The following is a 12,386-nucleotide window of genomic DNA, read 5'->3' as shown; positions in this document are numbered from 1 at the left end:
TTCTATTAGCTACTCACCAATATCCTATGAGGTAGATTAGCAGGAGTTTATAATATACTAGAGGCCCGGTCCACAGATTCATGCACATTGAATGGAAATTAATTAGAAGGTAGCCGGCAGGGTGGGACTGAGAGAGACAGGCTGGACATGCCCTGGAGCCAACCTCTCGTGGTTTCTCCCTGGCCAGCTGCATGTGGGGCAGTGCTGGGGCTCAAAGGGCATCTACAGAGTGAGCGAGGTCCCTCTGGCAGGTGGGATTGGGCCAAAACTGGCTCTCCGACATCCCCCGAGGGGTCTAGGATTGTGAGAGGGCAGTTCTCGGGTGATCCACCCTGGAATCAGGCTCCCTCCTCTCTGGTTTCGGGTGCGCCATCTGAGAACCGCAGCTGCCAAGTCACCGCAACTCATCAGCTCCTGCATTGAGCATCTGCCCCCTGGTGGTCAGTGTGTGTCATAGCTACCGGTTGAAGCATCTGCCCTCCTAGTGGTCATTGTGCATCATAGTTACCAGTTGGACAGTCAGATCATCGCTTAGGCTTTTATATATATAGATTAGTAGTCTGATTAAGTGTTTCTCCATTTACAATATTGAAAATAAAGCATAAACATTGGTGGCTTTACTCTACTTTTAACAATGGTTTAGAGGCAATGCTGTGTCTTGAATTTAGTTTTTCAGATCCCATGCCATATTCTGTTTACACAAATTGTGTAAAAAATAACATGGCAGGAAAATAATGAGACAGCATTGCGCCTAATCTCATATTCAAGTAAAAATACATGGAATCCATGGGTAAGAGAGAAAAACAAAAAGCCCTGCAATTTCTGAAAAGTTCTTAAGCAACAAACAAAACCTTTCTTTCAAAACCTAATTGAAACATTTTAAGACTTGCTATTTAGCAAAGACCATGAAATTACTGATTCCTGTATTTCCAAGTAACAGAAATGGGACTCAGCAATAAAATTATAGATAAATACACACAAAAAGTATAAGTGTTTTGCATCATGAACTAAAAACTTTTAGAATGCAAAAATGATTTATTTTGAATTATGTCAAAAAATACTTGTGTACTTTTTGAAAGTACAGTTTGCATAGCAACTTCTACTAGAAAAGTTTATTACATCTCTATAATAAAACAAAGCCTGAATATCTATGATAAACCTTAATTTTCAATGCACATTTATAGTTAACCCTACAACCAGTGTAGCCACCAAATGCTCACTGAGAAAGGGATATAGAATGGGGTCAATAACTCTTTTCAGGAACCAGTATGGCTCAAGGTCCTAATTCACACAATGCAGTTAAGCATAATGAAATATTATAAAGTCTTTTCTATAGTCAATCAGGAGGGGTTTTTAAATAATCAGTTAAATTATCACAATTTTTTTAATGATATCCAAAACTGGAACATGATTTCAATGGATATACATAATCTTATGATAAAAAATATAATCTGTTCATAATAACTATAAGAATATCTTATTTGAACTATTAAAGCTCAAATATATTACCTAGCTTCTCTGCAGCATACTTGTAAATAACTTTAACTTATAGGAGAGCCTCAAAGACAAATTATAAATAGGATTGATATCTACCTCTATACATTAGGATAAATACTGTAAAATCCCTATGTATAGGATTGGGATGGATAAAGGTATTAATTTATGTGGAAAGTGATAGTTTTTACAAATGATTTTGCATTAAAGGCTACTTAATCATAGTAAAAATTCTCAAACAGAATAACATTTTTAAAAATAGTTTGAATAAAAACTAGACATAAGTAACATTAGAGCACAACTGTATAAAACAGAGGACACTGTCTTTATAATTTGCTTTTCTTTTTAAGTTGAAACTTTTGGGCTAATCAAAGATTATTATGACATTACAATTTATTTTAAATGAGGGGAAAAAAATGATCCACATTTGAATTGTGCTGGAAAGTGACCCTAAAAAAATGGTATCAGCGGAAGTAGCGGTGCTAGTGATGGTGGCAGTAGTTAGAACAGAAATAACAAGTGGGCACTTCAGAATGCTTGCTATGTGTCAGGCAACTGTTCTCAAAACTTGACATAAAGTCATCTGCTTAACTTCGATAAGATCCCTATGAAATACGATTATTAGTCCAATTTCACAGGTAACAAAACTGAGGAATAGAAGTTTGAGTGTATAACCCCTCAAATCAGGCAGTGTGGCCCCAGAGTCTGTATAATTTAACCTCTACACTACAATTGCATCTCAGAACAATTAAAATCTCAAAATAATACATTCCACCTCATTGGTGGCATTCTAGAGTTATAACTCAATTTTGGTTATTAATTTATAGTTGAGATAAACTTTTTTTGCTAGACCTGATAGATGCCTTTCACTTTAAGAGCTTCCCAGAATAGTTATCTATATCAAAATTATTGGACTTCTCCATTGCACTCCAAGCTTTTTCATCACAGATGATGCACCTTACCCTACAATGGTAGACTTCAAACAAAACTCTGGTAAAATCTCTGAATCGTTTTTGTTTAGTACCTACCTATATGGTAAATGCTTTTTTTTAAAACCTCACAAAGATTATAAGTATCTACATAATATTTTCATTTATTGTAGTGGTTAAAATATTGAAATCCCAGGATCAATCAACCAATATATATTATTACAAGAAAGGCATGTTTAGCAAGGTACTTGAGGGTAGAATAAAATATGACATGGCCAATGGGCCCCAGAGCCTTTAAAGTCAACGGGTAGATCTGTCTGAAACCACGTGACAAGTCACAAAAAGGTTCAAACAATGCTTTGCTTTTACAGATAAAACCAAAGTGTTCCAAACAACGAATAGCCTTAGATTTTTCCACGTAAGTAAACTGACAAAGATTCTAACTTCCTTAGAGAAAGAATCTTGTTTTTCTCTATGTGCCCTAGTTCTGTCTACAGCTTACAGTGGGTGCTTAACAAATGTTGTTGACTGACAAACAGAAAATAATGTTTCCTCTGGCCCCCTATCAATCTGCTCTATACACTGTAGCCAGAGTGACATTTTTGAAATATAAATATAATAATGGCATCTTCCTCCTCACCTTCCACACAGAACTCCTTCCAGTGCTTTTCTACCACTTTTACATTAGGATTAAAATCTCTGACAAGGTCTAGAAAGCCCTGCATGATCTGGTCCTGCTCCCTAAGAGCTCCGTACTCAAGGAACTTCTCTCAATTGCTTGAATGTACCGTGCCATCTCCTGCACCAGGATTCTGTACCTAATATTCCTCCTCTGCCCTTACCTAGTTAACTCCTTCTCATCTCTTGGGTTGTAGTTTAGAGATCACTCTTCAGTAAAACCTGTTTTGATTAGTTCAGTTCACACTATTTTAAGTCATCACAGTACTGTGTACCAGTCCTCCAAAATACTTACTACCATTTAAAATTCCTGTCCATTTACTTATTTTTAAGTATTGTGCCTTCTCATTGGAATGCAAGGTCTGTGAAGAAAGGAACTATTTCTGAGAGTTTACCATTTTATTGCCTGAGTCTAGTACTCAGTCTAGTACTCTAGTACAAAGCCCTCAATTTTAAGAAATGAATGAGTAAATAAAAGAGTGAATAGGGTTGTCTATCGGGTCCTATTAGTAAAGTCATAGAACACAGGGGCTTTATTAAATGACATCTCTCACACTGCCATGTTTGTTAATATTAAGCAATCAACCATCACAAGCCATATGTGTTTATGGCCATTTAAATAGGGGATGTAAACAAAAGAGACAGAGTGAGTCTAGTGTGAAATTTTAATATAAATGACCCTGAAATACATGAAACCTGGACCTGGAAATCATAAAAAGTTTAACTTAATTTGTCAATGGTCAGCCTTTTATTCTCATTTTTAAGGTGGGTAGCCATGAATTAACTAATTATTTTAAGCTGCTAGGAAACTATTAGTCCTCTTAAGTGGGAACTTATTAAATAATAATGTCCCTGAGGCACTTAGATGAGTATGATTCACTAAAAAAGCTATGTACCCCACAAGCATCCATCATTGAGAAAAAATGACATTCTTAGATAGTTCCATTCTGGGACTGACTTTAGGGGTCAAAGAACGGAACTGATGCATAAGCTAGTTCCGTTCCATCAGCCGTTTATATATTTTTTTCTCTTGATTAATGCCTGAACCTGAAAAAATATCAACCCAAATAAAACTAGAAATCTTATTCAGCAGACATGATAATACAGGGATAGAGAATCAGTGTTTGTGCCCAGGCTCTGCCACTAACCTGTTCATGACACATAACCCTTTTTTTAAATTTTTCTTTCCATTACTACATAAACAAATAAATAAAATTTGCTAGGCCCAAATAAATAGAGTGAATAAATAAAAACATTCTAAAAATTCACAGGTGCATAAATTGTTTCAAGCCATTCTAGGCCAGGGAGGGGGAAAGAGAATAGTCTCACTGTCTTTCTAGTAACTTTGTGGTATTTTGAATATGAATACAACTAAAATAATATTAGACATTTTTATTAAGTTAAAAAAATTATAGTTGACACCAGACATTATTTAAATTTTATTTAATGTTTGCTGGTTGTTTTTTTTTTCTAAGTTTTCTCTAATGAATGTGGATTTATTTGTTTTTGAATTAGTTTTTTAAAAGAATGTGGCCATCAGTGTGAATGCTGCCTACAGGCAGGGCTTTGTTTAGTAGTATACTTCATCTGAATAGAAAACATCTATCCCTAGCCATCAGCAGATGATTGGTGTTGGGAGAGGCATCAATTCTCAATTAATTATTTAATAGTCACTTGACACACATGAAACTGGGAAAATCACCAAAATGGAGCCAATCCTTTTGGGAAGAAAAACTGCCTTTATCACTCCATCTCCCATTCCTGAGATAATCAAAGGAATCCAGCCTTTTGTTTCCTCTCCATGACGAGTGGTGATCTCTGCACTCCTGTTCAGGCTCAAATTTTCAAAATGAATCAATGCTCCAGAACAATCCTGGTGGATTTTCTTTTCTGGGTTGAATTACCTTGTGCATCAGGTACTATAATGTTCAGTTATGTAGTTTGGTAATTCAAAATTCTTCCCCTTATGAAAAGAGCTATCCACTTGCAAAATAAAATGCATTTCATAGACATCTAATTCTGCTTCTCATCAACATATTACTGTTGCCATGCTTTCTCCAATCTGAGCTACTCCTGATTATACCTGATCCCTGGATCCCATGTTTAAAATACATGGAAAAATTAAAATTGTCATTTCAAACACCTTCCCACAGAGAACAAGCTGGGTCATATTTGTTTCATAATTTAAGGAAGTTATACCTTATGTGTTCTTTATTAAATGGTCTGCTTTGTATTTTAAAGTGCCATTGGGATACTTACAGCAGTTTTTGCCATAAAATAATGTTCATTTTTATTCATTTCTATTTATCAGTGTAGAGGTATGCAACTTCAAATACATTATGGCAACTCATCACATGTAGTTATCTGAATCATGATTTACAATTAAGTTAGATTTGGTAGAGGGAAACATGTACTGTTTTATTCATGTAAAACATAACTGCAAAGCCTGATGCTAAATCCATGGAAATTTACTGGCCACGCTGAAGTGCAGTATAGACCATGGAATAGTCTTCTCTAATGACTTAATCCAAATTATAATGAAAACAAAAGCCCTCAGGAAGACAGAGCAAGAAAATAACCTCTTACTTTTTTCATAAACTCATGAACTCTCCTAACCACCAGCTTTTTCCCTCCTATCTCCCTTTGCTGTTTAAACAAATACAAATTGTATCAAGCCTTCATTTTTCTTAAAGTCAGGTGACAGAGAACTGCCAAATCTAATAAGATTTACAAGGGCTAGTTCCCCTTTGCAGTGTCAGCAAAAATAAAAACCCAGAAGACATACAGTAATATACAACCATACATAGAGCTTAGTCCCTACAGCTTTCAAAATCAGATTTAACAATTCACCTCTCTAAATTTCAGCCGTAAACACCATTTGCCCATGTGTTGATTGCCTTGATTTGACCCTGACATCTTCTCTCCGGGTCAGCCACAGATATATCCATGTTTCATTGTTTTCATATCACTCACTTTCTGTTCATAGGCTTTTCTGTATTTACACAACAATATTGTTCCTTGATCATTGTCATGTAGTAACATTGGAGAAACACACTAATGACTGCATTTTCAAAGGGGAGAAAATAAAACTTAGATCTGGTTTTATTTTAAAAGCCACACTGTTTCAATCCCTAAGAACAACAGAAATGACAACGTGGCCTTCACTACTCAGATAAATGCCATCTGCTGATTATCCTCAGATAATCTCTTGGAATCCTTCAGATGCAGCCCCTGTTTATTCGCTTCCCAGTCCAGCAACATCTAAATTTCTCTACTATTCCGCTTCCCAAAGCAACTGCTAACTGAGAAATGCTATTAAATCTCTAACATTTCTAAACAGTAGCTGGCCTGTCTCCCACTTTAGAAACCAAAGAAATCACATCACTTTACTTTCAAACTGACCAACGTTGGACTTGGTCGTAGCCATAGAAAATCTTCACATGCTCCTGCCCCGTTTTCCACAACCGGAGCGGGACTTGTAAAAGGCACAGCATGCCCATGAGTCCTGTCTCGCTGTCCCTTCCCAAGGGGAGAGCCTCAGCCACGCTGACCCTGCTCTGCACTTCATTCTTCACCAGACGTGTGCCCAATCTTCTGCTGCCTAGTGGCCTCTAACGGGGGAAATGTGTGCGTTCTGGATGAAAGGTGACCTGGGGGAGCACAGTGGTTACTCAGGTGGGCCATGGCCCGGGGAAGGCGGGGAACACCCTGGCAAAGACTCCAAGGAATGGATGGCACAGGGCATCCTCCTGGCCACGAGGTGGGAAGCAGGGCTGGTGGAAAGGGCTCCCAGGAGGAAACTGAACCTGGAGACGTGGCTGCTGGGCCCCGAAGAGGATGCCAAGGGGGGAGCAGCTGCGGGAGGCGATGAGGCGCAGAGGCCAGGTTCAGGTCTTCACCTGGAAAAACCCCCTGAAACGCTGTCCTGAGAAGGCAGCCCCCCTGCCCCAGCTGGGCGCTGCCTGGCCTGCCTCCCCGCGCCCCGCCCAGGCCGAGGCCCCGGGGGAGGGGCGGGCGTCGGGCCTTACCTTGGCTGCAGTCCTTCCCGTGGAAGCCGGTTCGCGAGCAGTCGCACACGGCCTGGTCGTCCACCACGGAGCACACGCCCCCGTTGAGGCACACCCCGCCCTCGCCCTCGTCGCCCGCCTCGCACGGGCTCCCGCCGCCGCTGTTGGGCGGCTCGTCGTCCAGTCGCACGTCGCCGCTGTCCACGGGCAGGGCCTGGGTGGAGTTGACCCTCACGTCGCGGATCCAGCCCTTGAAGGGCTCGCGCTCGCGCACCGAGGCCAGCGTGAGCTTGAGCGCCGCGGCGCGCAGTTCCGGGGGCAGCCCGCCCACGAACAGGCCGCTGAACACCGTCATGTCCCTCCGCTTGGACTTGACCTCCACCCACTTGGCCTCCGCCTGGTCGATGAAGAGCGTGGTGTTGCGGAACTGGCGGCGGATGAGCACGCTGTGCCAGGCGCCGTCGTTGACGGGCGTGTCGGCCAGCAGCGTGGCGGGCTCGGCGCAGAAGATGGAGAAGCTGAGCTGCAGGCGGCCGCCGCGCGTCAGGATGAGCTCCAGGAAGTCGCAGAAGCCCTCGTCGTCGAAGTAGAGCACGAGGCCGCGCGCGCTGCGCGTCTTCAGCTGGAAGCTCATCTCGCTCTCGCAGCAGGCGTTCCACTTGGGGAAGCGCGTCCACTGGCCCTCGGCGCCCGGGAACTCCAGGCCGCTGCCCAGCTCCGCCCAGCAGCCCAGCAGCAGCAGCGAGAGGCACAGCAGAAAGCAGCCCCCGCGCTGGAGAAGCGCCGTCCCCATGCTCGGGGCTGGGGTGCGGCGGGGGGGTGCCGGGGCCGACAGGGTCACAATCGTCCTGGACCCCGTGATGCAGAAAGAAGGGCCCGGGCGGGAGGAGGTAGGGTAGGGGGGTGGGCAGGAGTGGGAGGGAGGCGCCCTCCTTTATCTAGCTCTTTTTTTCTTCTTCTTCTTCCAGCAACCCCGCCCTCTCTCCTTATAGTCCCTGCCCAACTGGAAAAGGTAGACCCCAGTGGTACAGGGCAGCCACAAAATGTCCAGGCCAGAGGGAGGATACACTTTGGAAGCAAGGTTCTGGAAAAGGCGTCAACAGAAGGTCAAGGGAAATCACTCATCCATTTGAGTCGGATGAACTAGTTCAAGGGCATCGGTGGTGTCAACAGATGCTTCACTCACTCACTCCTCAAATATCATCATCTGCCAGGTACCATCAGAGGTACCAGGCAAAAGGGAAGCGGCTAGAATCAGGTAAGAAGTAAACGCTTCTCAGGGAAGTACAGGAGCCAGCAATGAACCAGAATCCTTGGATGCTTGTGAACGCCCTCTCCAGGTGTAGTTAGTGTCCCAGACCAGGAGGGAGAAAGGGGTTCCTTGTCTCCTGAGAGCACCACTCATCAACACCAGAGTAGTTTCAAAGGCCTGCTTCTGCTGTCATTTCGTGGACTTCCAGCACCACTGTAGCCAAAGCAGAATTCCTCGTGTGTGGCCTCGCAGGCTGGATTTCACTTCTCCTTTTCCCTCCCCAACAGCAGGGTTCAAAGCCAGAGCTGTGAAGTAGCCAGAAGCTGTTAGATGTGGAAAGCACAACAGCCCCTCTTCTTTTCTCTCCACCTCTGCAAGGCCACGCTAAGACGCCAGCATATCAATTGGTTGTGTGTTGGTGATGCATTTTGGTTTTATTTTGCCTTTTAATAAGGACCCAGAAATCTGCAGAGAATTAAAATAAAGTTCCAAAGTCACTCATAGCATCATTATAAATTATTGTTCTCAGAAATCAGGAATATTGCTGTTAGTACATCAGAGTTAACCTTACTGGGAGGAGCTTATTTGTCCTGGTCTACAAGAAAGACATAATGTGTCCCAATAGTCAATATCACACACAATTACCCATTACACCCTTGTAGTTTATGTAACTGTTAACAGGTAGCCCTCCCAGGTTGTCATAGAGACTTGGTTATGGTTATGTCTTCCTTTTTCTAAGTAAGTTTAATTTTTAAAAATACATGAAGGGAGGGGAGGGAAAAGCCCCTTTAAAGAAATCTGTGTATATTGTGTAGTGGTTGTGTGGACAATAAAAGTACAACCTATTCATATCTCAGTTGATAGCTGATTTTACAACAGGCGAAGCAGATCAAGCTGCCCACTGGAAACTGCTGCCTTGGATTTGCATGACACTCCTATCCTTTTCTTTTTCTCCGAGAGGAAAGGAATATTGATGGTTTCTTGAGAGTCTTTTAAAAATTTCAAACAAGTATTTTCCTGTCGTTTTTTAATTAAAGGAATAATATAGTATAGGAGAAAACATCCCACTGGAGTTAGGTGTCTATTTTTGGCAGCATTTATGACTCAATTGCCATATTACAGACTCCTCAACATATGTGTAGTTAGTATTTTGCCTAACTGCATAGTGAACTTAGCGCCTCCTCAAGCACTTATCTGGCTGTCAGCTCAGAACGTGTGTGGTCAGAACAGCCATGTGTGTTACCTTAGCTGATGTGACTCTACGATGCTAGAATTTAAAATTGTATCTTTGAATTACTCACAATATTATTAAATCACCTGTCTTTGCCCAACTCTAATCTGACAGGTTCTTGAAATGGAAGAGAAATCATAAATAGTGGTTTTACAGTCATTTTTTAACAAAAAAAAATTTTACTCTCATATTTTGACAAAAATTCACAAATGTATAATCTGGTTATGTCACGCAAACACATGTAAACCCCTCCCCCCTGGCCATACACCACACACACACACACACACACACACACACGCACAAGTTATTGCCTGGACACAGAACCTCATTATCCAATTAACACTTTTTCCCCTTCTACAAGCTGAAACCAGCAGTAATTTATGGCACCGCATTGTGCTGCTGCTCCTCCATGGAGGGAGCCGAGAGCATTTCTCTTCAGTACAGAGCAGTCCCTACAGGTGTCAGCTGAGAGCCACCAAGCTAGGGGATCCCAATTCAAGTTCCTCCCCAGATGAAATTGATGACTGGTTCTCTCTCTTTCAACACATACACAACACACACACACACACACACACACACACACACAAATACACAGACATACACTGCCCACTAGCAAAAGGAAATAAAAACCCCAGTAGCTTATTTATTATGACTGCTATAACCCACACCGTCAGCAGTCACCAGCCATAGCTTGTCTACTCCTATGCCAAGCCCAAGGAAAGGTGCTCTTAAAAACCATTCTAAGATAACGTATTGTCCAGTATGCGCTCATTTTTTTAAGTGGACTCGGGAATCTGCCAAATCTTCCATTGTTTGTGAAATAATTCTGGAATTTCAAGATCAAAAATAGTGCTTTGTAACCATCCCCAAGCTCAGGGGTTAGAAAATCCTTTTTCTGTGTGACTCGGTTGGGTCCGATTATTTTATTAATTACTATTACATAGATCACAAAATCTTTCTTCACCCTCTCTTCTGCCCTCCTCCAAATGCAAACCTTGACAGTTTTGTGTGATTTTTGTTTGTTTGTTTGTTTTGTTGTTGTTGTTTTTTAAGGAATGGAGGAGAAGGGGGAAAACACACATATATATATATATATATATATATATATATATATATATATATATTCATTCTTAACACAGCGGAGGTCAACTGACTCTCCCAGTTCTTGGAGGAAGCTCATTGTGTGTGACAGAGTATCTGTATTGATATGGAGAAAGAGGATTCTCTCTAGGTGCCGGAAAAACCTGGGAGTTCACGAATTAGAGGATGATAGAAAAGGATCTGAAAAACAACCTTACTGCAGCCAAAGGAAGAAGCGCTCTAATTCAAAAGCAGACTAACAGCCTCATTAATCTTTTCTTTCATTTCTAGAATCAAATTCATTCCCAAGCCACTGGAAGGATCGATACAGTATGCTCAACGGCTGCAGTTGCATTTATTTTAATATGTTTGTGGTATCTCTCACACACACACCCATGCATACACACTTTGCTATGCACCCTTCAATATATACCATCATAAAGAACCTGGAAATTTAGGGGAAATTTTTAGAAGTGCCTATCATTCCCCCCTGGCTTTTGCCAAGTCCATCAATACCAATGCACACCCAAAATTCTGCCTGGCTTTCCCGCCCAGTCTCTAAGCTCCATCTCTAATACCAGTGCAGTTTCTTGGAGCCTGGAGTGGACTACAGAAATTGAGGCTAGGCACAGCATGCGGCGGATGGGGAAGAGAAAGAAAAATGTAGATAATAGACCTATAATATTGCTTTGGTTTCTAACTTGTCTATTTTCTTTCTTTTGCTAATAAATCACTGCATTTAGCCTTTAAGTTACTACCCCGGTTCCACTATCTCGTCTTCTTGCCTTCTATTTAAAAGGCTGCATGCAAAACCACCAGGATCTCTACTCCACCCTCCCACCACCCATCCTTCCCTGTGCATTTGTAGCAGATCCTGGCTCAGTTACAACGGGGAAAGATATCCCTCTCCAGCTTGCCTCGCCCCATCCCCTCCCCCAACCCAAATTGAGCTGCTTTACCTGCCAGGTTATTCCCCTTAGCTCGAGCCTGAGCCTGAAGCATGCATCGGTCAAAGCGAATTTCCTGAGGTCTGTGGATAAGGCGACTGCCGCTGCCTTTTCAGAGGCGTCAGGCTTGAGCGTCTATCTCCAGGAGTGCGGGAGGGAAGAGCAGGCAACGGAGGGGAGCCGGGGGAGGAGGAGGAGAGGAAAAGGACTGGAAAGGAGGAGGCGGCGGTGGAGCCCGAGAAGGCTGGGTTACGTGACGCGGGGTGCTGTCCTTCTGAAAGAAGGGCGGAGCTGAGCTCTCCGCAGTACCGTGGAGAGCGGCGGGCCGTCCTCAAGCTGGGATACTGGGGGGGTCGCCGCGCGGGCGGGCGCAGCCCCTCCAGCTCCCGGTCAGGATGCTGCGTACCTGTGCTTCATCCCCTGGCAGGGGAGGCCGATCCTGGGGGCGGGGACCTGCCGCAAGCGCTTCTAACTTGTCACCACCCACCCTCAGAGAGGGAGAGAAAGAGAGAGAAAAAGAGAGAGAGAGAGAGAACGAACGAGAGAACCAAGTAGCCTACTGAGCATGCCCAAGCCCCTGCTAGACCCACGGAAAGCTGTGTGAAGATTTCACTTCTCCAAGGTTTACTCGTGATTGGGCGAGGGTACCTTCAGAGGGTTCGGGGAAGGGCTCCGCAGCCAAAAGAAAGAGGAGCCAAGGAGTCAGTATTTTAGATGAGCTCTGGTTTTACTTGTGCACTTTGCTCTTCTGCTTGAACCCCTGAAAAG

The 12,386-nt window shown here is 43.0% G+C and overlaps 1 protein-coding gene across 18 annotated transcripts in view; it reads right to left on the bottom strand.

Annotated features, from left to right (window-relative positions):
- Positions 1-11,986, bottom strand: part of NRXN1 (neurexin 1) — a 1,052,009-nt gene extending 1,040,023 nt beyond the window's left edge. For 11 of the 18 annotated variants that reach the window (XM_080686544.1, XM_080686543.1, XM_080686548.1 and 8 more), the window contains exons 1-2: positions 11,631-11,986; positions 7,130-8,825 (exon numbers count right to left, since the gene is read on the bottom strand). In XM_080686544.1, the coding sequence (XP_080542670.1) occupies positions 7,130-7,901 (772 nt within the window). In that variant the 5' untranslated portion in view covers positions 7,902-8,825; positions 11,631-11,986. Of the gene's footprint in view, positions 1-7,129; positions 8,826-11,630 lie in introns of those variants that run through there. The other 7 variants (XM_080686546.1, XM_080686526.1, XM_080686532.1 and 4 more) reach the window with 1 other exon arrangement.
- Positions 11,987-12,386: the final 400 nt, after the last annotated feature.

The sequence above is a fragment of the Plecotus auritus genome, assembly GCF_963455305.1.
Source record: "Plecotus auritus genome assembly, chromosome: 8".
NCBI classification, from domain to species: domain Eukaryota; kingdom Metazoa; phylum Chordata; class Mammalia; order Chiroptera; family Vespertilionidae; genus Plecotus; species Plecotus auritus.
This window is presented reverse-complemented; position numbering and strand designations above follow the sequence as displayed.